We start from the raw sequence: 22,886 nt of genomic DNA on the forward strand, positions 1-22,886 counted from the left end.
AATTCAGATTTCTTTCTCTTTTTTACCAGTTGAAATAGCTTTAAAGGACCAGTTTAACTCATTTAATGCCATATTCCACTTTCCAAAAAGTGACAAATACATTGTGACTGAAATGTTGGTAGTGGCTTCATCATTTTCATTGTTGATTAATCTTTGGCAAAAGACTAAAGGACCTTTTCACTCCTCTGAATTAAACGCTTCAGCAGCTGAAATGGCAGAGACTTTGCATATAATGGCTGTTACCTTTTCTTCACCAGCCAGTTTTATTTTGGAAGACTAGCAAAGAGAAAACCACTGTTGAATAAAGCTCAAATCAAACCTAGACTAGAGTTTAGGACATTTGGGACACACTGGTAGAAGGTTGTTTGATTTGTTTAGACCAAAATTAAGCTTTTTTGGCCATCAGACTGGAAGCACCAAACATTACACATCATTACACACAAATCATCTGTGCTCTGAAGCATGGTGGTGGTGGCATCATGATGTGGGGATGATTGGAAAGGGCGGTTCTCTCACGATACCCGAGCAACCTTACAGAGCTTGAGCAGCTTTGCAAAGATGACTGAGCTAGAATTTTAGTGTTTCAATGTGCAAGGCTGAGTAAGATCTACCCACAGTGGCTTAATGCTGTAATCAAATGGTGTATCTGCTAAATATTGACTTGAACGGGTAAACACTTGTGTTATCACTTATTGTAAATTTTTATAGTTTTAATTGATCGCATTACTTTGTAAAATGTCAGCTTTCACTTTGACATGAAACTTTTTTTTTGCTTTTTGCAAATTCTTGCTTAAAAAGCTGAATTTATTTGACCATGACCACATTTATCATTTATAGCCTGATTTATGGAACATTTTGTCCCTGAAAACACTGGGACATTTTCTTTTATAAGTTTTTTCTGCCTTTGTACAGTGTTTTCTAACTTACACTACCAATCAAAAGTCTGGAGACACCTTCTCATTCAATGCTTTTTATTTATTTGTATTATTTTCTATATTGTGGGTTAATACTGAAGATTGAAACCTTTTGTTTACAACATAATTCCATATGCATTCTTTTATAGTTTGATGTCTTCAGTATTAATATACGATGTTGAAAATAATCAAATGAGAACAGTGAATGAGGATGAAGATGTGTCCTTTTGACTGGTAGTGTATATAGTGATGAAAAGAAATATCCAAAATCCCCTCTGTAAAAACCTTTGACACTCTGGCTTTATGCAATAGATCTCTGCTCAATCAAGTTATGCAGATTGGTCTATTTTTTTAGACATGCACTACCGTTCAAAGGTTCACCCAGACAATTTCATGTTTTCCATGATAACTCACACTTTTATTCATGTGCTAACATAATTGCACAAGGGTTTTCTAATCATCAATTAGCCTTTCAGCACCATTAGCTAACACAATGTAGTATTAGAACACAAGAGTGATGGTTGCTGAAAATGTTCCTCTGTATTCCCATGTAGATATTCCATTAAAAATCAGTTGTTTCCAGCTAGAATAGTCATTTACCACATTTACAATATCTAGACTTTATTTCTGATTAATTTAATGCTAATTTCATTGAAAAAACAACTGCTTGTATTTCAAAAATAAGGACATTTCTAAGCGACCCCAAACATTTGAACGGTAGTGTACATTATCTCATTAGCAGACTTAAGCTGAAATTTTCTGAAAAGTTGTAATACAAAAAAAAAATTTCATTAGAAGTATCATCATCTCTGAACTTTTATATCTGTCACTTTACAACATACCGTGTTCTCCTACTGTGCCTCCTTTTAAATATAAACAGAAATTTTAGGGTCTTTAATCTCCGTTGTCTGGTCAGCTCGACGACATATATGGTGCAAAGAAAATGGTACGGAGTGAGATATCTGTTTTTTTCCGGCTATCTTGAAAAGGCCTCTTGAAAAGGCGCCACCTCCAGGCGAGAAAACTAACAGCAGCAAGTGCAGGAATGAGATTCAGGTGAAATGTGGACATACAGCTCCTGTGGGTAGATCCTTACTGTTGTGCCATAACATCCATCCATCCATCCATTCTCTATACACCGCTTTATCCTCACTAGGGTCACGGGGGGTGCTGGAGTCTATCCCAGCTGACTCGGGCGAAGGCAGGGAACACCCTGGACAGGTCGCCAGTCTGTCGCAGGGCTACATATACAGACAAACAATCACAGTCACATTCACACCTACAGGCAATTTAGAGTAATCAATTAACCTCAGCATATTTTTGGACTGTAGGAGGATATGTGGGTGTGTGTGCTCCATGTCCTGATAACTTGCACTTAAGATTGAAGGCATCATTACAGAGGTGCATCTGCAATGCCTGCTACCATCCCCACCTGTATCTTTGTTACTGAAGAGGAATTCATTCATTCAGTCAACTTTTATTTCAAAACAAAGTGCAGTGAAGTATGGAGGCCTCATTTACAACATCGCTGAGTATGAAATAAAAAAGATGTAGACACACAACTAAGAAACTTGGATAACAATAAAATATTGAAAGACAAAATTACTGAAATGATAATAATGTAATATTATCAATATAAATAATGACAAATGATTTAGTATCAGAGGAATATACAAATTGGAAAATGTTAAAAGCAGGATTTAACTGTTTATTACGTTTTACGTGAAAGTTTCACAGACTCTTGATGGCTACAGTGAAAAAGTGTAAGAAAATCCTAATCTTGTGAAAATGTGCAAATGAAATCAAACACAAAAAATACAACATCTCAACTAAAATGAAATCATCTATTTTTGAAGTCGTCATGTGGAATAAATACAATATTTGGCTCCAGTGAGCTCAGACTTAATTGCCTTCAAAGTGTCACATTGCAGACTGTGTACTCAGAGCTTGTGCAAAGTGTTAGAGTTGATGACATGGTTCATCTTTCTGTCATGTCCCAAAAGGATACTTAAGTCATTTTGCAAACCAGCAGGTGTTCCAGTCACTTCCCCCTTCTTAAGTTGGCTTCATCTGCATTAAAGAGAAAAACAGCTGGGTGTCCATATATAATCATATACCGTGTATGTAAGCCATGAGATACGGTCAGGAAGACAGTCACTGCAGTGTATGAGGTGGAACAACAATATCTTACTAGTGTAGTCCTCTGGTGTCATGGGTTGAGAGATGACCTTTCTGAAGGCCTCCATCCACTCCTTCTGCTCCTGCTCCTGTTCACACATGAACACAAACTGCCTGCCTGGGGTCTCAAATGTGATCCCACAGTGCCATCTTCCTCCCCTCATGCCCCGGCTGCTGCTTTCCGAAACAGAGTATCCGTGATCTTCTGTGCCAATGAACACAGCACCCAGCTCTGTCGCATCCTGAGTGCACAAACAAGCAGCAAACAGAACTGTGACGACTGGAATTAACTGCAAACACTTTGTGTTGTTTCATATCAGACTAATATTTGCACACTGTAATAAAATACAGAAAAATGCAGCCAAATCCTCACAGTAGTGTAAATGTATCTGAAAAACAGGATTATAAACTGTAAATTATTATGTTGTTTTGGAGCCAAAACACTGCAGGCTACTTTAAAAACTGGGCAAATTGAGTAAAATATTTTCTCACAGCTGTTCACAAAGTACTGTTTAGAGTAATATCTTGATTTAGGAAGCTAAGAATATTATGGCTAACTTTACACCAAAGCCCTAAGAAAGGCCTTTTTTTTTTAAAACCTAAAGTTAAACTGTTTTCTCTCTGTTTCTATATTATCCCATACATTAAAATCCCCATACATTGCAACCATTAACCCTTATATGCAGAAGTGGGTCAATTCTTGAAATATATTTGTGTATCTTTTAGTATCTTTGCATGAAAAGTTTTTTCATCATTTCATATTCCAGCTATTCCTCAAAAAACATGTTTTTGATGTCATTCCATTTAAATACTTAAGTTACCTTTCACACTTTTAAAGAAATTGTCACATTTGTAGTACTACCCAGAGCTCTTCATCACTGATAATATCATGTAAGATGCGATGAAGGGCACAAACTTGAAGGAACGGAGAACAGCAACAGCTGGAGAAAATGAGTTGAAAAATGTCAACACAGTGGATGTTAACATTCTTCTGCTGCTGTTCTGTGTGGTATTCTTCTTTTTCAACGATCAAAATAAAAATCTGTTTTTAAAATCTGTTAAACAGTGAAAAATAAACATATTCAAGCATGATATTGGTCTTGTGTGGACCAAAATGTAATAGGAATAGTAATACAAATGATTATTCTTAACCAAAATGAGATAAGAACACTGTGATTCTTACATGGGTCATTTTGGACCCACTTATGGAAGAGTTTAGGGTCCATCTAAGAGAAAAATAAATTTTGACACTCTGTATAATATTAAATATTAAACACAGTTTATAGATTTTTTTGTATCTTAAAGATTAAAGACTCAGTGTTTGCTATGTGACATATCTGTTTGTACATTTTAAAAGAAGAAAAAATGCAATTTAAAGTCAACAACAGTTAAAGTTATTGCTGAATACACTAGCAACACTGTACAAATACAGTATTTGAAGTTACAGTATTTACCATATTCTTTTGTGGACTACTGTAATCAGGTGTAGAGTAACTATTTAAATAAAATATGACATTGCAAAAAATACTGTAAAATACTGGTGACCACAGCTGCCAGTATTTTACTGTAATTAACTGAATTTCTACCGTCAAAATGCCATTTGTTTGAATGAGGAATCACTGTATTTTTTATTACTGAGCATTAGAGGTGTTTCTTAATATTTAAGTAAACATTTAACTGACAAAGGAAGTATTCATTCATTTACACAGGTACTTTTCCCACACACTTTGGTCAATGTGGAATAATATCAGGTCATTACCAGGGGAGATTTAAAATACAGAAGCTTTCTGTTCATTGAGCACAGTGTGAACCATCTCTTCTTGAATGGCTCCCGTTGCTGAAAACACACACAGATACAAACCACTAGTTAGTTTAACAGATCAACCAAAGGGAAGAGCATCCAGTTAGTCTTATTGATAAATTCGATTAGCTGACAGACCGTCGGGCCGGTTTTCTCCATGTACCCCTCCTTCAGGCAAAGTGATGTTATTTGAGGTATTAACTGTGCAAAGAAACACAGGAAACACTGTTAACTGAATGTAGGGTCAGTTTTACACTTTCATTATCTATAATCAAAATAGTTCAGAAACGCAGAGTTTGTATTTTTTGCTTTTACAAATGCTTTTGCTTTTTGTAAATTTGTATAAATTAGGTGGTGTAATCAAATTAATGACAAGGGTAAAGTAACGTTTCTGAGTAGCTAAAAGCTTTTGTAATGCAGCCATGCCATAATTATTCAGCATCTTTCTAATATTGATTCTCATTGAAATAAAGTAAAGCTAACCAGATGTAGGCAAAATTTGGGGAGCTCTTTAAATTAGCTTCATCTGCAATATATATTTAAATTCCCCCTGTGCAGGAGATCAAACTGAGTAAAAACATTACAAACATAATATGGATCTCTCAAAAGCAAAGAGAAAACAAGTGCAGCAGCAAAAAGGCTGTGGGTTTTTAAGACACAGTCTAGCACAACAGCACAGTGCAGGAGTTGGATATTTGAAAAAAAAAGCTGAAAAACATCCTTTTGTTACTGGCAAAGACAGGTGACAGGTGAACCATGTGAACAGACACCTAAAGATATAATAATTAGGCAAGGAGTTAATTCCCACACTCCATCCTTGATGAAAAATCACACAAATTTTAACTTGAATATGCAAGAAAAAACTGGACATGCCTGTAGGGTTCTGGGAGTCGGTTTAATGAAATAAAAACAATAAACTGGAAGTCTTGGGTTCCAGTTTGGGTGCAAGGATCAGTGGTATGTTCTGCTTAAGAAGGACAATATATGCCAACAGTCTTGTTATAAGTGATTGACACCACGGATTCCTTGATTAATTCATAAATTAAATGTAATAAATGAATAGGAATCACTAGACCTTCCTGTGAGATATATCGAAGTCAGGAAAAAGTGGCTTAGAAATCATTTTTGGAACATTCTTGAGCAGAATAAAATCTTCAGTCGGATGTAAAGGAAGCAGTATGGAAGCCTAAGAATATTAGCAAAGTGGAAGACTGATCATAAGAGGACTGGACTAAAATTTCAAAACAGAGTCATTAAGGCAAAGACAAACATGCACAGGATGCCATAAAGGTCAAAGGATAATATAAAGTAGTGGCTTTTAGGGTTGAATAAAAAAACTGCTATTGAAATGACAGTGAAATCAAGTGTAAAAGCTCACTTTGAAAAAAAAAATGTTAAATTTTCTTTGTCATTATGAGTAGTCTCAAATGTTCTCATAGCAATATTTGATCTTATTAAGCTTTCTGAGCTTCATGCCAATGATTTTGTTTTGCTTTCGTAAAATTTTTGTTCGTCAGCAAGTCATTTTGGAGGCTGAGGGAGTTGAATAATTTTGATTGTACCTCTGTAAAGTTAATCTTAATGAAGATGACTCACATCGTTGTCTCGGAGAGTGGGATGTTTCTTCAGGAGGTATGCGAACCGTGTTGCCCGAATAGCATTGAAAAAAGACACAACTGCCTATAAGGGGTCGGACATAGAACAGAATATCAGGAACAGTAAAACAACAGCTGATTTAATGGAAATATAATGTCCACTTCGATAGTTTTAGACTTTTTAGGTAACTTACACAGCATATCTGAACTGGCCTGGTTAAATTAGATTACATATTTTTGCTCAGACCTAGCATCAAGTGTGAGAAGTTCTACATGCACTGATTTGGTTTCTGTGCTACAGGTTCTCAAAGCTGCATTCACCACAACATGACGTTTATCTGCTCAAAGTGAAAACAGCAGCTGGCCTCACCTGCCCGCTGGTGTGGTAAACAAACAGGTTCCTCATACGTTCATCCTCCAGGTAGGAGATCTGCAGACCGTGAGCGTGACCGATCTTCTCCGGTTGGAAAACTGCATTCAGATTCGTCATGCTGATGACAGCTTTGGGAACCTTGGACTTGATTTTAAAGAGAAGATTCGATGTGATTTAACTAAGTCATTTGACTGTAACTCAAGCATGCTCATAAAATATTGTGAATGAAATGATCATGCAACCAAAGAGCTGCTCACATCTTCTTTAATGAAGTATCTGAGGGTGAAGTCTTTCCTCGACAGCAGAAAGATCCTCTTAAGAAACTGTTTGTTGTCTTTGCCTTTCTTCCATAGTATTGACTCAAACAGATCTGAGGTAGATATATCAAAAAGTTGAAAGAGATGACAAGTGACTAAACTGCAGCTTATCATCTGTATAGAATACAAATGCATGACTGTGAATATTTTTAATGGGACGATAACTTGTTCGTCAGTACAATGACAGGATGATCACCCGAGTTATATGTTTGCAGAAAGCAGTTGTTTTCTCCAGTGAATTCACGTCTTTCATACTTAGCACGGATCCACTGGTCCCTAAGAACACTGAGAACAAGCAAAGCATCCATTAGTATTTCATTTTGAACGAAACAGAAACAGAAATGTTAAAGTAAATAGAAGTTTATGACCTAAAAATGACAAATTTGTCATAACTGCAGTGACTACACCTTTAAACTGTTCCTCTTTCTATATGTGCAACAAGATCTCTGACTGTTGAGTCTTCACTTTTCACTTCTGCTGAGCGAATGAGGTGAAAATGCAGTGACAGTCACTTACACACAGTCTTTATGTTGTGGCCGGTAGAAAAAGGCAGGAACGCACTTTTCAAAAACAGCTTTGGCTGCAGAATTACCCCTCTCTTGCATGAACTGAAACCACAGGAGGTGAAAACAAAGAAAGCTATAAGAAGATAATTGACATGGACTCACTTCTTTATATTTATTATGGGTTCTGTCTTAAGGAATAAGACTACTTGTACAAAGTTATCCAAGACAGATGGACATGATGGAGATTTAAAGGTTTTATCTGGAGGTTATGTGCAGCTAAATGCAGAATAATGTAGTGTTTAGGCAACACTTAAAAGCTCACTGTGAAAAAATAAAGTTTATGTATAGAATTTAAAAAATAGAGGTAAGCATAAGCATACAGTATATGCATACAAGGTTAATATTGCTTTAGAACTAAGTGGGGATCTGCAAATTTAAAAAATAATGAGTAAACAGAATAAATAATAAATCTACGTGTTCGTGCAAGATATGAATGCAAACTGCAAACCAGTACCTCAACCAGTGAATCATCCCAGTGGTCCAGCCGAATGGATTTCATTTTGCTGATAGCGGGCAAATTACGATGCATCCCTGAGCAGTTCAGGCACACAAAGACACCAAGAGTGTAGGAAGCCCAGTCAGGCTCTGTGAGCAAAGACAATCAAAATGTTCATTTTGTAAGAAGGAACAAAAGCAAAATGCAACTGTTGTTGCTTGAGCTACATAGACAGGGAATATTACAATAAAGTCAAAGTATCAAGAAGTGTCTTGTTTCATGGAAAACACAGAGTTGTTGAATTTATAATGAAATAAACTGATATATAAAGTCTTGTTTCTCTGTTCCTTCTTTTCACTCATGCCCTCGCTGCATTAACCGTCCATATCAGTGATGGCAACAAAGTGGTTTGAGTTTTAGGAGGAACAATGAAGTCACAGCAGATAAACAACACCAGTCTGTTCCCTTTATGAAAGTTTGTTAGAAAACGTGACCTGTTATAAAATACGATTTTGGATGTTCACGTGGCTCAACAGTGAAGGCTCCTGTTTAAAACTTTTTACATTTTGGTAAAGAAAATATTTGAAATGACAGTGAAGTCAAATATAATGGCAAAAGAGTTAAGCAAGTGCCAAATAATGCTAATTAAATACTAAATATTTTGATTATAAATCAGTTTCATTGCACTCACCTGGAATCCCACAGTCAGCACACAAGTTATTTCCCGGCTGTCGCACCAAATCGAGCAGGATTTTGTTATTTCTTTCCAGATTGGCCATAGATGAAGGTAGTTTGCTTCGGTCAGACTGACAGACAAATCCCAACAAAACAGCTACTAGGCATTAACTCCATAGTGATTCTACACATCATATGTTAAAGAACTAAAGAACTGCTGTAGCAGGTGAAAACATCATTTCTTCTCACTGGCCGGTGGACCAGTATTTCCTCTTACCAGGGCAGCATCATGAAGTTTATTGTTCTGCATACAAACGCAGAGGTCCAGAAATAACTGAGAAAGGAAGTGAAACATACGTCACTCTGTTGCTGGGTGATTGACTTACAGCATCAGGCTGATAGACTTGTAGTTTCTTAGAAAATTTAGATTTTGACTGTGTGGAGGAGATGTTATCTTATTTATAGAGTTAACGGCTATCTTAAACGAGAATATTCGGCCATCTATTTTCTGTAGACCACTTGGGGCAGGAGCCTTTCTTGGAGGAAATCATGTAAACTTTTTGTACATAGTGCAAAAAATTGGACAAGGTTTTGTCCAATTAAATGTTAAAATACAAATAAAAATGTTTCCTCTTCTTGTGCCTGTTTGTAGGACTTTTGAACACAACTTGATTTACATTTCATTGATCTCTCTGTCAAGCTTTCGTGCCTTTGTTGCTGAGCAATTTACACTTTCACCCAGATATATGGATCTGATTCCAAGCTTTACTCACCTACAACCTGAACAGAGGTCTTATCACCAAAACCAATGGAAACACCTGTAAGTGGGACTAAGCAGAGCCTTTGCCCCGACAAAATCATGATCACAGTTTCGTCACAAGCTACAATCTTGGTAAGTTTTCCGACAAGTATGTCGAATACGTCTGTGCATTTCTTTTCAGTGGATTATAGTGTATATTCATTAGATTTTATACTCAAACATTTAAAACCTTCTTATCTTGGCTTTGATGTAATCCAAAACTCTGAGTTGCTTCAGGGAGTTGACTGCTGGTTTGTCCCCACCACTTCCATTGTTTTCAAAGTAAAGGTCAGTGGCAATGCAAGAAGAAGGAGTTCACACAGCCCCCTGCTGCTGCCATGAACAAAAAAGACTTTTTCAACTTAGATCCAACTGTCTGTATAAACAGTGCATTGCAGTGTACATGCTGCTGGGGAAGGGAGCCACTGTGCTACATTTGTACCATTCAAAAAAAGAACATTTTTGCTCTTTTAGACCTTGTTGCTTATTATTTTACTTGCATAGACACCTTTTTACACTTCCATAAAAATAGGCAAAACTTCAGTCTTCAAACTTTAGGAACTCCCAATCAAACACGCAAAGTTGCCCAAGAAACACTGTACACTTTTAATCTTTGAAATACGTGTTTAAAGTATTATATCTTGTAGTAGACTATTTTCTGACTGCCAAATTCCAACACAACTGAGAAGAAAGGAGTAGACATTGTTACAATATTGGACATATGTGGAGAATATAGACAACAAAGGTGGTCTCAAAAGCATAAATAGACTTCCTTTTGCTTTGGGCCTCCCATCAGCTCGTATGAAGCATGTTATAACATCTGACTCTCTCTTCTTGTCAGCTCTTGTGTGGCTGTCTCCAATGTTTATTTAAGGCCTGCCTTTTTTTTTTTTTTGGCAAGACGTGTTTGCTTAAAATACTAAATTGATTTTTCAACCTTCAGATTATTAACCATCATTATATTTAATCATAATTAAATATATCAACATGCATTAATTTCGTTTCACTGCCCAATGTGCTATAATGAGGAAATGTAGTTTAGCATTGAACCGCAAGTGCAAAATTAGCAGCAATGCGTATTATATGCAATATGTGCATACACAGCTAGCATGTTATATGAACGACACGTGTAGTATGAACTCACTAAAAATACAATTACAATAGTTGTAGATAAAAAAATGAATACAGATAACTAGAAATCTACATGTAGAAATAAATGGTCAGTATACACAATATTAACAGTATGGACAGTGTAAATAGTAGGTGAGAGTAGGACAGTATCTATACACAGTATGAACTCTATATACTGCAGTATCCATCACAGTTCTTCCTACACTGAAGTAGGCATGCAGAAATCATCATATCATTTCATCCAACAACTCTACACACTCCCATCCACTAGGTGGCGGCAGACACTTCTAACGGAGGAAGAACCACCCCGGAACTAATCGCAGCGGTGTTGTTGTGCTCCACCGGTCAGTTGTTTCCGTCGGACACTAAACAACCAAAGGACAAATTTGCATGATGTTGTAGCACAAATTATCAAATATTTATTCTAAATAACGACGATGTGGGTCGCCAGGAGATTTCTGTCGTTGCTCGTCAAGAGAGGTCAGTAATTGTTGTGAAATTATCAGACCTATTCCCTCTATTAGTTTAAATTTGAGGAGCAATGTAGCTAGCTAGTTGCAAATGCAAGCGGCAATTTTTTTTAACGTTTATGATAATATTTCTTATAGCTTAATGTCTTTAGTCCATTTTCCTTTAACGTATCCCGCTTTGGGGAGTGACTTTTCTTTTTAAAGTAAGTTCAAAAGTTATTTACACATAACTCGATACTCACGTGGTGTGCAGAAGCCGACATTTTAAAAGTTTCACTCCATCTAAACACACATCGGTCTCCACAGCTCAGTATGCGGGGCCGTCTGGTTTGTTCTGCGGCCCTCAGCACGGTTCCCTCCCCGAGCTGGAGCTGCGGTACCTCCAGTGCACCTGCTGCTGGAGAAGCCGGGTTCCCGTGGCGGGATTTGAGACGTTGAACGGCACCCTGTCCTCCTCTGATCCCTGTAAGGACGACACCGACAGACCCCTGGACGCCTGCTACACCTCCGAGCAACGGGACGCCATCCTCCAGCTCCTCAACACCGCCACGATGTCAGAGCTGGCCGGCGTGAAGCTGCTGAGAGGCCGCAAGTCGGTCAACATTGTGGAGTACAGGACTAAAAACGGACCCTTTAAGACGCTGGAAAGTGTGGTGAAAGTGCCGCTGCTGAAGCACAAAAGCGCCGTCATTGTCTTCAACTCCATCCTCAACCCAGTTAAGAAGGAGAGGAAAGTGAGGATACAGCTGGCCAAGTTCATCAGGCCAGAGGTGGACAAGTCCTGGCTGGAGGTGAGTTGGTTGTTAGTGGTTAAAGTACCCAGTTTTGTCATAAAATGAGAAAAAATATTATTATACAGCACAGTTTTATTCATGTACTGTGTCTCAGGGGCTTATTTTCCTCAAAGTGTTGCATTGGTGGCTCTGAGATTGGATTAAAAGTATGCACCCCCCTTGGAATTTTTCCTCTTTTCTTGCTTCTAAGCACTGCACTGTGATCTTTATATGTGGCTTTTTTTGGACAAGAATTTATGAAAACGAAACAGTGGAAACAGATTTCTACAAAGTAATGTAAATTAATTAAAAATAAGCAAATGCATTAAGTGTGTGGCTAACTTTGTCTTGGGGCTTTGGTTTTATGTCTCCGTATCTGCAATGTGCATCCTGCTTGAGGATGAAAGGAACTGCCTCACCAGACTGTATACTTGTGATGCTAAAAGAGCTGCTGTTCCACTTTATTATTGTGCTGCTTCAAAACTGTAACACTTGTGAGATACAGATTTTAAAAAGGTATGCAGCAGAGGCAGATGTCCTTACCCACAGTCTCGAACTGTGGCTAAATTTTCAATAATGCTGAATCTTATGTTTCCCCACGGTGCAACTGGCTGACGTTTTTAATTAGACTCTCCTACCATGTTTTTCACACTCTCTGAATACAGCATGAAAACAGGGTTAGTGTCAAGATTAGTCACTTATGACAGTGCTAACCATGAACCACGGAACAAAATCATTTGGATGTCAGCAGTACTGTGTTTGAAAAGTAAAGGTGACAGTCTCCTTTTGCTATTAGACGACTCATCCTGACCTTTTACTGTACTGTTAAAGATGGAGCGATCTAATTGGCTTTGAGCTGTCAAACACAATGCTAAGGATGAAAATAAGAAGCAGGGTAATGCATTGCGATCACTTTTTGTGATTCTGTTTGCTCATTCAGGACGCCAGCTCCATAGTGTCCATAGTATGCGGGACGAATAAAATCGCCTGGGCACACGTTGACCGTGGAATGACTGTGTTGGAGTGGCGACAGAAGGATTGTCACAATTTCTTGAAAGGAACATACTTGGCTTCTGCTTATTTGTATGATGTGAGTATAATTAGCAGACCATTTTAAATAAAGAGTTCTTGTAGTTATGTGACAGTACTTTGTGTTATAATTTTGATTTAAATATCTGGGTGGAATCTAAATTCATGTCCAGCTTTCTTGAGATTTTAAATTCATCTATTCTGCCAACAGGTCTCTTCAGTTGTGGCACTTCTCCCATCGGCGGACTTCTACATCATAGAGAAGTCCCCCATCTCAGTCCAGAATACAACTCTGTTCCCTGTTATGGCCCATATGAGGACGGTGGAGGCCATGCTGTTTGCTCTGCTGGAGCCCAAAATCTCCCCAGAAGATTCTAACCTACCTCCCAGGTAGGGAAGTGGATTTCATATCAATAAAGACTGTTATCAACTTCATAATGCCCTAAAACAACCCACAAAACATATGCAACATTTTATACTAAATGTATTGCTCGTAGCCCTTTAAGCTTCAGTCAATTCCAGCCATTTTCAGTACAAAAAAATCGCTAATATTCTATTTGTAAATAAAAATATGATGAGAAATACAGGGCATATTGGACGCGCATCGCGAGGTGCATTTCCTTGAAAACGACCCATTCATGGATTATATACCGACTTCAAGACATGTTTTGGACAAAATAGTTTACTGGCTTGTTTCGTCTGGATGTCCAAGGTTGGATTATGGCCGTTTTTTGTGGAATATTTTCATCTGTGTGTAATAATGAACCCGGAAATGTGAGTCGCACTGTGTGCGTTGAAGCCGTGTATATAGAACGGATGGATGGATATTCGTTTTTTGTCGGACAAATGTGGTTATATTACCCGCTGTGGTAATCACATCTGAAAGTGGTTTATACCGGCGGATTCATGAGAATCTAAGCTTTCCATCGGCGTATAGTGTTTGTATAATCGCGTTTGCAGTTTCAGACATTTAGCAAATTGCTTATGCAGATCTCAAAGTGTACCGCGGGCGGGATACTGAAGCGTTATGAAATTTTAGCTTCCGTTTATTTTAAGTCTGTATTTGACTTGACCTTTGACTGCCTCCTTTTTGTTGCATATCCAGCAGCTCTAAGTTGTTGGGCACTTTTTATTTTGCCTAAAACTCAAATGTGCTCCCAGTTTTGCAACTACGTTCATAACATTAATAGATTCTCAGACAATGGAATTTTTAGTTGAGATAAGCAGCTTGTGTCATACAGCCATGGTAGAAGGGGGTGCTGACTGAAATAATGACTGAAATTCAACATAACAGCTGGGTGAGCTGTTTTTTTTTGTTTTTTTTTAGAGAAAATTCCAACAATTCTGTGGAATAACTACTCCGCTAAAATAACTGCAAGCAGGAGATGCTGTAAAATAGTGACATGCATGTCCAAATGTGCTTGATTTGAGCGCCTGTGTATTTTTACACTCAGCTAATGTACACGAAATGACCAAAATGTCCTCCTTGACTCTGCCTTTCCTCTGCAGGGTGCTCAACATGATGCGGACTGCTGTCGGACGTCACTTTGGACTGATGGTGGGCGAGTCTCGGACCAGCGGAGCGCAGACAGTGCAACAGCTGATGACTGAATCGGTAACACAGAAGCTTCCCAGGATAAACTTTCCCCAAGATTTGCTGATCAAGCACAGGAATTCCTTTCAGATGGGAAGCAGAAGAGGAGGAGAGGAACTCTGCGACGCCCTGCTTCAGGCTGTAGCGTTCTATGAGCTGCTCAGTGAATCTTCTTCACCACCAGTGGCGTGCTAAGCCCTGTTGAACTTTCCTGAACAGATTTGACGGGGATTAATGATACGTTTAAAGAACCGAATATTCTTACTGTTACTTAAAACACTCAAATGCTGTTTTTCGGGATTCTGAGAATACGGGCAGCTTCTGTGTTTTGGTATTTTTGTAGTTGACTTTGACAGTTATCTCAAATCTTCCAGCCGCCTCAGAATTTTCACTACCATTGGTTTGTGTTCAATAAGTTTTCTGGGTTGCATTAAAAGAATGAAAAGTTTTCCACAGATCTCAACAGAAAACCCATGTCAGCACTTAAAGTATGATACATTGTTTAAAACAGCTCCACACAATTTACAAAAATAGATTTTTTTATTGATACTATATGGTTGCATTTACATTTAAATTAAACATGATTTCTCATTTCAACTGCAATAAATTCACTTGGCAATGTTCAATTTGAATAAATACTGGTGGGAGTAAAGTGAGTCAGAGAAGTGAAATCTTCTGCCAGGAGTTGCATAGTGGAGTTGGAGAGGCCCAGGTGTGTGCTGCTGAGGTCGTTTAGACACCTAATGTGGGAGACAAATCTGTTCAAATTATGGCTACAAATAATGACTATGATACTAAAGTATAAAGTTACTTTAAGTAGTCAAATTTGGAACTAATTATTTAACCCAAGTGAGCAGATGACACCAGCAGCTTGGATCTGAGAGAAAAAAAAACCTGAGTAAAGATAGAACTATTACCATTGTCTTGTCACTCTCACTGATCACCCTGATGCTACATTATTATGTAAAGTCAGACTTGATTTATGTTATTTAAAAAACACTGTCAATTCTGAGTGTAAACCTGCATTGTGGCCCACCTTACTGTCTCCCCTTGTTGTTGCTGTGCTCTATGAGAGCGACAGATGGATCGAAGCGCTGGCATGTAGTCGACGCTGACAGCCTGTCTGTTCCCCAGCAGGCTAAAGGATTTCGAGCTGAGCACCGTCCTGCTCAGTCTGTATCTCCTCTGGGACACGCTGGAGGGACAGGCACAAGTAGAACACAACGACAGACAGACATTTTGGTGCTCTGCTCTACAGTCGTGTAAAATTCCCCAGGAATTGAGTGCTCCTAAGAAAGTGTTGAGATTTTTTTCCACAAATGTAAAATACTTTCTCATATTTAATTTAAACATAGCACCCATGTCTATTCATATCCCAACTCCCTTTGGAAATCTTTTACAGCTGGAATGGAGTTTTGAAATCATGTCTCAGTATTGTTTTACCGAATGTGCTTTTTGTTTGAAATGGATAAAGTTTTGAAGTGAATGTAATGGAACGGTGCTTTCACTGGAACTCAGTAATAAATTGTTCAAAATGAAACGGTACAGAACGTTTATGGGTGTGCAACTGCTGTGTAAACCTATCATCCATTTAACAGACTGAGTTTCCATACAGCCCACAATTTGAATCAACATTCAGAAGCTCAGATGAAGATTCGACTCACCTTGATGCACACAGAGATGGGAAACCAAAACTCAAACTCTGTCTTTGAGATGAGGCAGTTAAAGCCTGGCTCTCCACCAGCCGTCCCCACTTTTTGTCCTCCAGTTTCTGTCTGTATTTTTGAGCTCCCGTCCACACCTCAGACACTCTCCACCAGTACCTGTGACACCCCAAACCTTCAACAGCTGCCCGAATGTCCAACAACCTCTCCTGACTCCAACTCCAGCCCTCCTCCTCGCTCATCTCATCCAACAAACCGTCCTTCAACTCTGCTCCTGTCCAGACAAACGCTTCAGGTGTGCAGGAGCCTGAAAGTAGCATCTCGGCAGCCGGCAGTGTGGCATCAAGGTACGACATGAGGTCAAAGAAGTCGGTCAGCGCTTCTAAACAGCCACTTGTCACTTTTTGTTCAGTTTTGTCACTTGAACTTGGCGAGCTTGGAGGAGTTTCATTTAATGATGTTATGTGAGGTTTGTGGGACGACGGATCGGAAGATGATGAGATGCATTTCCTTCTGCTCAGCCTGGAGACGTTCCTGACAGGTTTGCTGCTGCTCACCGACACGTTTGGCCTGACATTTTGATTCTGTTTCTGAAAGTAAAGATCGCTGTTGGAGGGTGGCGACTCATTCTGCAGCCCAGAAAGAATCCCCTTGTCCATGTTGTGGACTAAAGTTCCCTTTGCTCCTATGGACAGAAGAAGCTCCAGGTTGGAATACAGGAGAGGGACAGCTCTTCTCCAGCTCTCAGTGAGGACATTCAGGAGTTTGTTCATGTCCACTTCAGACCAGGATGGACCCTGGAGAATCAAACACAGAAACCACTGACTGTAACTACAATAATAACAATTTTATTTCTATAGCACCATTCAAAATTCAGAGTTCAGGCTTTGACAGTCAAAACAAAAAAGAATAAAACAATAGAACAAAAAAAAAAAAACCTAAAAACTGTAAGAGCCCATAAAAACACAGTGAAATCGTAAAAATAAAAACAGTTAAGAAAACTCCATACAGTAAAATTGAGTTTTAAGAAGAATTTTAAAAGAGGAAACTGAGTTTGTCTGCCTCAGATCCTCAGGCAGAGCGTTAAAGAGCTTGGGGGCTTAAACTGTGAAGGTTCAGTCACCTTTAGTGACCAAATGGGACTTAGGAACCATCAGAAAAGCCTTACTGGAGGATCTCAGGCTGCGTTCAGGCTTATGAGGAGTTAGCTGTTCCTGGATTTAGGCAGGAGCCCAGCAAATAAAGGCTTAAAGGAAAGCAGTAAAATCTTAAAATCAGTTCTAAAACTAACAGATAGCCAGTGAAGGGCAGACAGGACTGGTGTAATGTGGTCATTTATCTTTGTATGTGTTAAAAGCCTGGTGGCAGCATTTTAAATGTCTCGCTTACTGATACCGGAGTAAAGTACATTGCAGTAGTCGAGTCTGGAGGAAATAAAAGCATGAATGACTGGTGGAGTGCATTTGTCTCTTGAAGATTATATAAAGATATGAGTACTTGCCTTTAGGAGGTTCACCAGATAGTTTGGGGTTACGGGATGCAGACCCAGCATGTTGGCAGAGCAGCCTGTTTTGCATGGAGGAAGCTGGGAGTCTAAACGGTTTCCTTCTTCAGTAGCATTTGAGTCTAGAGTAAAAATAAAAAAAAAGATTAAGATTTTTTTCAAATCTGTACTGTAAAAGCTCCAGAAAGAATATATAACGATAATTATTAATCATGGCTTATTGAGAGAAACTCACACTGTATACAGAGAGGTCCTTTGGGGAAGCTTCCACTCTGACACGTCCGTCTTCCACCACTGTACACCCAGAACTGCAGCTGCAACAAGCAGCGTCTGACGTCACCACGGCTGAGTCTTAGGAGGCCGCGAACGTCATCCAAATCCAGTCGCACTTTCTCAACCAAACACACCAGCTGCAGGTAACTGCAGACGTTCACCTTTGAATAGATGGAGTAAGTTTATAACACACTGAGTCTACTTTGTTCATATTTGATCTGCATGTGTGAGGAGCTGTAAGAGCAGTTTTTGGGCACAAAAATTCACGAAAAGTGTGGAGTGACTTCCATACATACATGCAGTTTCTTGTGAAGCTGTATAAGCATGTCGAGGTAACTTTGACTTACTGCTGATGGGGTTTTAAAAATGATTTCCTCCAAGCTGCAGTCAAATCTCTCTTTAAATGTGGGATCTAAGGAAGACATTTGTTTTGCATCACAGCTCATTTTCAAATTTATTTCATTCAAAATTACACCGTGTGTGCATTTACCATTGGTGGTCAGAATGACTGGTCTTTTAGTGGTCGTCATGAAAGCTTTAATGGCTGCAAGGAAACCAACGTCATCGTCAAATATGACATCAACCTGTGGAAGCAGACAGCAGAGGGATCATCCCAGATCAAACATGGTCGATGTGTGGCTTCCTATCCAGTAATTTATTTTTCTCATATTGTGGTGTGGCCACATGATTTACCTCTTCAAACAGAATGAGCGATGTTGCTGTCTTTTTGTTCTGTGGTGCCGTTTGATCACAGCCGGGTGATGAGTCATCCAATTTCTTGCTGTCTGTTTTTTCACATGGCGACAGGCCATCAAAGTGTAAGCGATCTGCTTTGGTCTTCATCTTAAAGTAGTGCACCAAAGTCACTGTGGCTGGTTTGGCTTTTACTTTGCGACAAGAAGAGGCCAGAATTCGTGCTGCCTTCTTTTTTCGAGTCGAAGTCAGATTTCTATGAAGAGCTGATTTTCCTGTTCAAAGACAAGAATACAGATACCTGTAAATTATGTTACAATGACACTAAACAGTTCCTTGTTACAGATATAAATCTAAACACTACATAAATCTGACACCACCACTTTTCTACACAACATTAAGTTGTAAATAAGTAATCATGCTGTGTATGATTTCTCAGATCACAGTGATCATCATCTACATCTTACCTGGTAAAGTCTCAGGTTTGTTAGTGGAGCTGTTGGTGCAGTAGTTGTTGAAGTAAGCTGGTTTCAGAGAGTCTGTCCCTGACATCTCCACTAGGTGGGACTGGGTAGCCTCCTGCAGCTGGGACAGAACATGGCGGCCGCTGCGCTGTGAGGAGCAGTTCACCTCAAATACCTTTATTGGAAAGGAAAGGAAAAACAGTCTCTTTTTATCTAAGTGCAATGTCCAGAAGAGACTTGATGTGAAAACCTGGTCTCTTGTCATAAGAGTCACAACATATCAAAACCTGACTTGTAATCTATTTAGATAGCAGGATTATTTTTAAATTTGCTTTCTTTTGCAAATTCTGTTAGGAGTAAACATTTAATCCATTTCAAATCAAAATCAAGATTTGAAACCGTGCAATTTGTAATTCAAAAAGCCTGCAATCTGGTCAGTGCTTTTATAAATTCATGTTGCCCTCCTGCTCAACTTGTCCTACAATCATGCTGCTGATGCGTTCTCATGTGGTATTCCTGCATCATGTTCTATATCAGTTAGACAGTGAATGCTGAACTGAAGCTGAAGTTTTTAAAAATTATGTCATAGCATCTGTCAGAAAAATTGGAACTAGATTTTTCCTAAGATCATTCGGTCTTACGACAGCCAGCAGCTGCAAAATGCATTTCTAATTCTCATCCTACTTTCAGGCCAAAGATCAAAAACAAGAGACAGGATCAAATAAGAGAATTTTCACAGTAAACACTATTTTAAATGACAACTTGTGCAAGCACAAGCACACTGAGTACCTAAACATTCAAATATCCAACTATATGACTTACATATTGAACAAATCTACAGCTAAAACCATATAACTGATATGCTGTGTCATATTTGATATGTTAAACAAAGGTGGGGGTGTATTGATTTAAAAGTGTCCCAAACATTTTCACCCCTACTGGCATTTATGAAGGTGGCAAAATGTTAGAAACATTTTTAAATGTCATGCAGTCAAGCACACCCCCACCACTAAATATGAAGTCAGCAGTGAACATAAAGCAGATTTATCACTTTTTTCACAAGGTCAACAAAAAATGAAACTGTGGAAGTTCCTTAGAAGTAGAATTTATGGCAGAACTGTTGTATCGGGTTGCACTGGATTTCATGGCGTACCTAATGAAGTGGCCAGGAAGTGTATGTTGTCATGGTATTTCAGTTTTTATTGGTAAACTCATTTACAAGACCTGTAAATGTATCACATTTCTGACACCGTAACATTGATGAAAACTATCAGACTCTGCCAGCCTGGATTCAAAGATACTAAAATTATTTACGAGTTCCCACCTTGAAGCCGAGCTCCTGAGCACAGGCGTACACCGAGGCAGTCTTTCCCACACCTGAGGGTCCTGTGATCAGCATTGTGTTACACAATGGCTCCTCTGACCCGGCCTCACCCTGGAAGTCTCCACAATCCCACGAGTCTGAACAGGAGGACTGTCATTACTTTTACTTATTTATTTTTTGGGGGCTTTTATTGACAGGTTTCTAGTCGAGAGGCAGACAGGAAGGTAGGGAGAAGAATTGGAGAGGAAGACCTGCAGCAAAGGGCCGTGAGCTGGAATCAAACCCGCTGTGTCAGAGACTCAGCTCCTTTGGGTCACCCACTCAGGCAGCTGAGCTATCTGGGCGCCCCTGTTATTACTTCTACAACCAGAAATCCCACCACAAATTCAGCGTAATCCCAAGTCACAAAAATAAAACTCATGTCATGTGGATGTCTCAAAATTAGTCGGTCTGTGGCAATTTGTTAGCCAAGTCTTATTAAAAACATTAAAAGTTTGACTTTGAGCGAACAGAAAACAGTTAAAATATGGTTTTTACCATTACTGTTTTCTTCTCGTCTCCTTTCCTCCACTTTTCTGCTCTCATCACGGTCAGCTCTTAGTTTCCATTTCTTCAACCAGCTGAACTCCAGAGGAAAAAATTAAACAAAAGTTACATTGCTCACACAGACTTTAATATGATGTAGTGGTATATCGCAGTGACAAATATAACTCACCTGTTTAGTCTCTTCACTGAGGCAGAATTACCAATAACTTCACTCGAATCCTGAGGACTGTACTTATCTGTCCAGAGCACATTCTCAAAACAGGAATCTGGACAAAACAAAGAGGAAAAAGTTTATTTCCTGAAACTTAAAAGCCGTAAATGCTGTGACAAGTAGAAAAAAAAAATACAATGAGCATGTGACAAACTCTACCTCCCTGGAGAGTTTCACAGTTTTTGAGAGACTGGGTGTCTGATTCTGTGCGATTTCTCCATCCAGAGATCGGCTCACAGCTGGTCACCAGGTTTGCTTCAGTTCTCCCAGTTTGCTGCTTCAGTTTGTGAGTGCGACTCAGTCTGCTGCTCCTGGGCTGCTTCTGTACAGCAGGGACTCTACTTCCCTGGACTTCCTGCACTGACAGATGGTAGCGACTGATACCAGCAGCATCCTCTGCAGCGAAATTAGACCTCAGACGTTTGGGGGTCCTCTCAGAGATTTCATTTTCCCGTCTCCTCTTCTCTTTCTCAAAACTTAGTAAGGAGCCTGGATGTGAGGAGCATCCTGCTTAGAAAAGGAGAAGATAAGACTTTTTATTCTACTTTAAAATTAAACTAATGTACAGTCAGACTGGTAACAAACTGCAGCTCAGTCTCACCTGTGGATTCACACTCCTGCAGCCCCTCACTTGCTTTCTTCTGTAGAGTCCTGAACACTGCTTGGACTGGAAATGCTGGATTAGACGTTTGGATTTCTTCCAGACAGCTGTGCAGAGCTGAAGGTAACAGCTGTCCTCTTCTGCAGCTGGGCAGAACAGAGTCGTCTTTACCTGTCAGGTGAGAGACTTGGAGATCATCACTCTGAGGAGGCAGCACTGATTTCTGCGTCTTCTCTCCGTCGCTGCTCCTTTTGCTCTTACTCTGCTGTCTAGTTCGTAAGAAAATTGGTGCAATTTTAGTGTCTTTTGCGGATAATGCATTGTTCTCCTCCTGCAGTTGTTTAAATTGTCGTTCAGAAAAGCCTGCAGCAGTATTTGAGAAATGTTTGCCTCCCACAGTCCGTGATGTTTCACCATCAGAGCAGCTGGAGTCGGATAAAATTATCACCTCGCTGGTTTGCGCTTTGCTTTGGCTTCCTGTATCCTTCACGGCTTTGCTCCGTTTGAGTTTGTTTCGCATTGTAAAAGTGTGCAAACTCAAAGACCGTTTAGTGACATTTTAGGTTTGGCGCTTGGTTAACACGTCAATTTGTGCGACACTATTTTCCTTTAGGCCAAAAATGTTCATTTCCTTTTACACTGAGATACTTAATCGTGTTTATTGGAAAATAAATTAATTTTAAAACAAACGCCACAAAAATACACCACACTCACAAATATTTACATGTTACATTGTGTACGTTATTAGCTGATCTGGAGTGACGTTTTAAACGTGCGACAAGTTTTGTTGCAGCCAAAGATCGTCTATGTTGACACAGAACCATAGACAGTATATATAGACATAGAGTCTATGCACCTAAAACAGGATCCACCGTAAAACAGGTTAGAAAGTGAGCTGATATACTAAGTAACCTTTTTCTAAATCTCATCGGTGTAAATTAAAGGTGGCAGAAAA

At 39.2% G+C, this 22,886-nt stretch overlaps 3 protein-coding genes across 5 annotated transcripts; 1 reads left to right on the forward strand and 2 right to left on the reverse strand.

The window, feature by feature from the left end:
• Positions 1-2,371: 2,371 nt before the first annotated feature.
• Positions 2,372-11,034, reverse strand: LOC110950944 (arf-GAP with dual PH domain-containing protein 2-like). The gene is made up of 11 exons (XM_022193814.2): positions 8,872-11,034; positions 8,199-8,329; positions 7,695-7,786; positions 7,375-7,463; positions 7,119-7,231; positions 6,859-7,005; positions 6,490-6,573; positions 5,032-5,094; positions 4,852-4,929; positions 3,106-3,334; positions 2,372-2,984 (listed from the first exon to the last, which is right to left on the reverse strand). Exons 1-11 carry the CDS (start codon positions 8,957-8,959, stop codon positions 2,956-2,958), a joined length of 1,143 nt encoding a protein of 380 aa, XP_022049506.1. The 5' UTR covers positions 8,960-11,034; the 3' UTR covers positions 2,372-2,955.
• Positions 11,035-11,099: 65 nt separating this feature from the next.
• tefm (transcription elongation factor, mitochondrial) lies at positions 11,100-15,099 on the forward strand. Its single transcript, XM_022193831.2, has 5 exons — positions 11,100-11,265; positions 11,562-12,046; positions 12,969-13,118; positions 13,269-13,447; positions 14,567-15,099. Exons 1-5 carry the CDS (start codon positions 11,223-11,225, stop codon positions 14,844-14,846), a joined length of 1,137 nt encoding a protein of 378 aa, XP_022049523.1. The 5' UTR covers positions 11,100-11,222; the 3' UTR covers positions 14,847-15,099.
• A 114-nt stretch (positions 15,100-15,213) lies between these two features.
• On the reverse strand, positions 15,214-22,814 carry atad5b (ATPase family AAA domain containing 5b). 3 transcript variants are annotated; one of them, XM_022193829.2, is made up of 14 exons: positions 21,932-22,814; positions 21,490-21,840; positions 21,289-21,385; positions 21,111-21,193; positions 20,574-20,710; positions 19,253-19,424; positions 18,786-19,060; positions 18,583-18,676; positions 18,440-18,504; positions 18,055-18,253; positions 17,817-17,941; positions 16,316-17,112; positions 15,688-15,846; positions 15,214-15,391 (listed from the first exon to the last, which is right to left on the reverse strand). In XM_022193829.2, exons 1-14 carry the CDS (start codon positions 22,449-22,451, stop codon positions 15,274-15,276), a joined length of 3,192 nt encoding a protein of 1,063 aa, XP_022049521.2. In that variant the 5' UTR covers positions 22,452-22,814; the 3' UTR covers positions 15,214-15,273. The 3 variants fall into 3 exon arrangements, with proteins under 3 accessions (XP_022049521.2, XP_022049522.2, XP_051801748.1); XM_022193830.2 differs by having other exon boundaries at positions 21,490-21,837; positions 21,932-22,813; XM_051945788.1 differs by having other exon boundaries at positions 21,490-21,837; positions 22,103-22,812.
• Positions 22,815-22,886: the final 72 nt, after the last annotated feature.

The sequence above is a fragment of the Acanthochromis polyacanthus genome, chromosome 3 (assembly GCF_021347895.1).
Source record: "Acanthochromis polyacanthus isolate Apoly-LR-REF ecotype Palm Island chromosome 3, KAUST_Apoly_ChrSc, whole genome shotgun sequence".
Lineage (NCBI taxonomy): Eukaryota > Metazoa > Chordata > Actinopteri > Pomacentridae > Acanthochromis > Acanthochromis polyacanthus.

Coding starts and splice junctions, on each gene's coding strand:
- LOC110950944 (XM_022193814.2), bottom strand. CDS start 8,959: ATGGCCAATCTGGAAAGAAATAACAAAATCCTGCTCGATTTGGTGCGA. Junction 7,464..7,694: donor CCACAACATAAAGACTGTGT/GTAAGTGACTGT, acceptor GCTTGTTCTCAG/TGTTCTTAGGGACCAGTGGA. Junction 2,985..3,105: donor GACACCAGAGGACTACACTA/GTAAGATATTGT, acceptor TCTTTAATGCAG/ATGAAGCCAACTTAAGAAGG.
- tefm (XM_022193831.2), top strand. CDS start 11,223: ATGTGGGTCGCCAGGAGATTTCTGTCGTTGCTCGTCAAGAGAG. Junction 13,119..13,268: donor CTTCTGCTTATTTGTATGAT/GTGAGTATAATT, acceptor TTCTGCCAACAG/GTCTCTTCAGTTGTGGCACT. Junction 13,448..14,566: donor GATTCTAACCTACCTCCCAG/GTAGGGAAGTGG, acceptor TTTCCTCTGCAG/GGTGCTCAACATGATGCGGA.
- atad5b (XM_022193829.2), bottom strand. CDS start 22,451: ATGCGAAACAAACTCAAACGGAGCAAAGCCGTGAAGGATACAGGAAGC. Junction 18,505..18,582: donor AGTCATTCTGACCACCAATG/GTAAATGCACAC, acceptor TGTCTTCCTTAG/ATCCCACATTTAAAGAGAGA. Junction 17,113..17,816: donor ATCTGGTGAACCTCCTAAAG/GCAAGTACTCAT, acceptor TTGATTCTCCAG/GGTCCATCCTGGTCTGAAGT.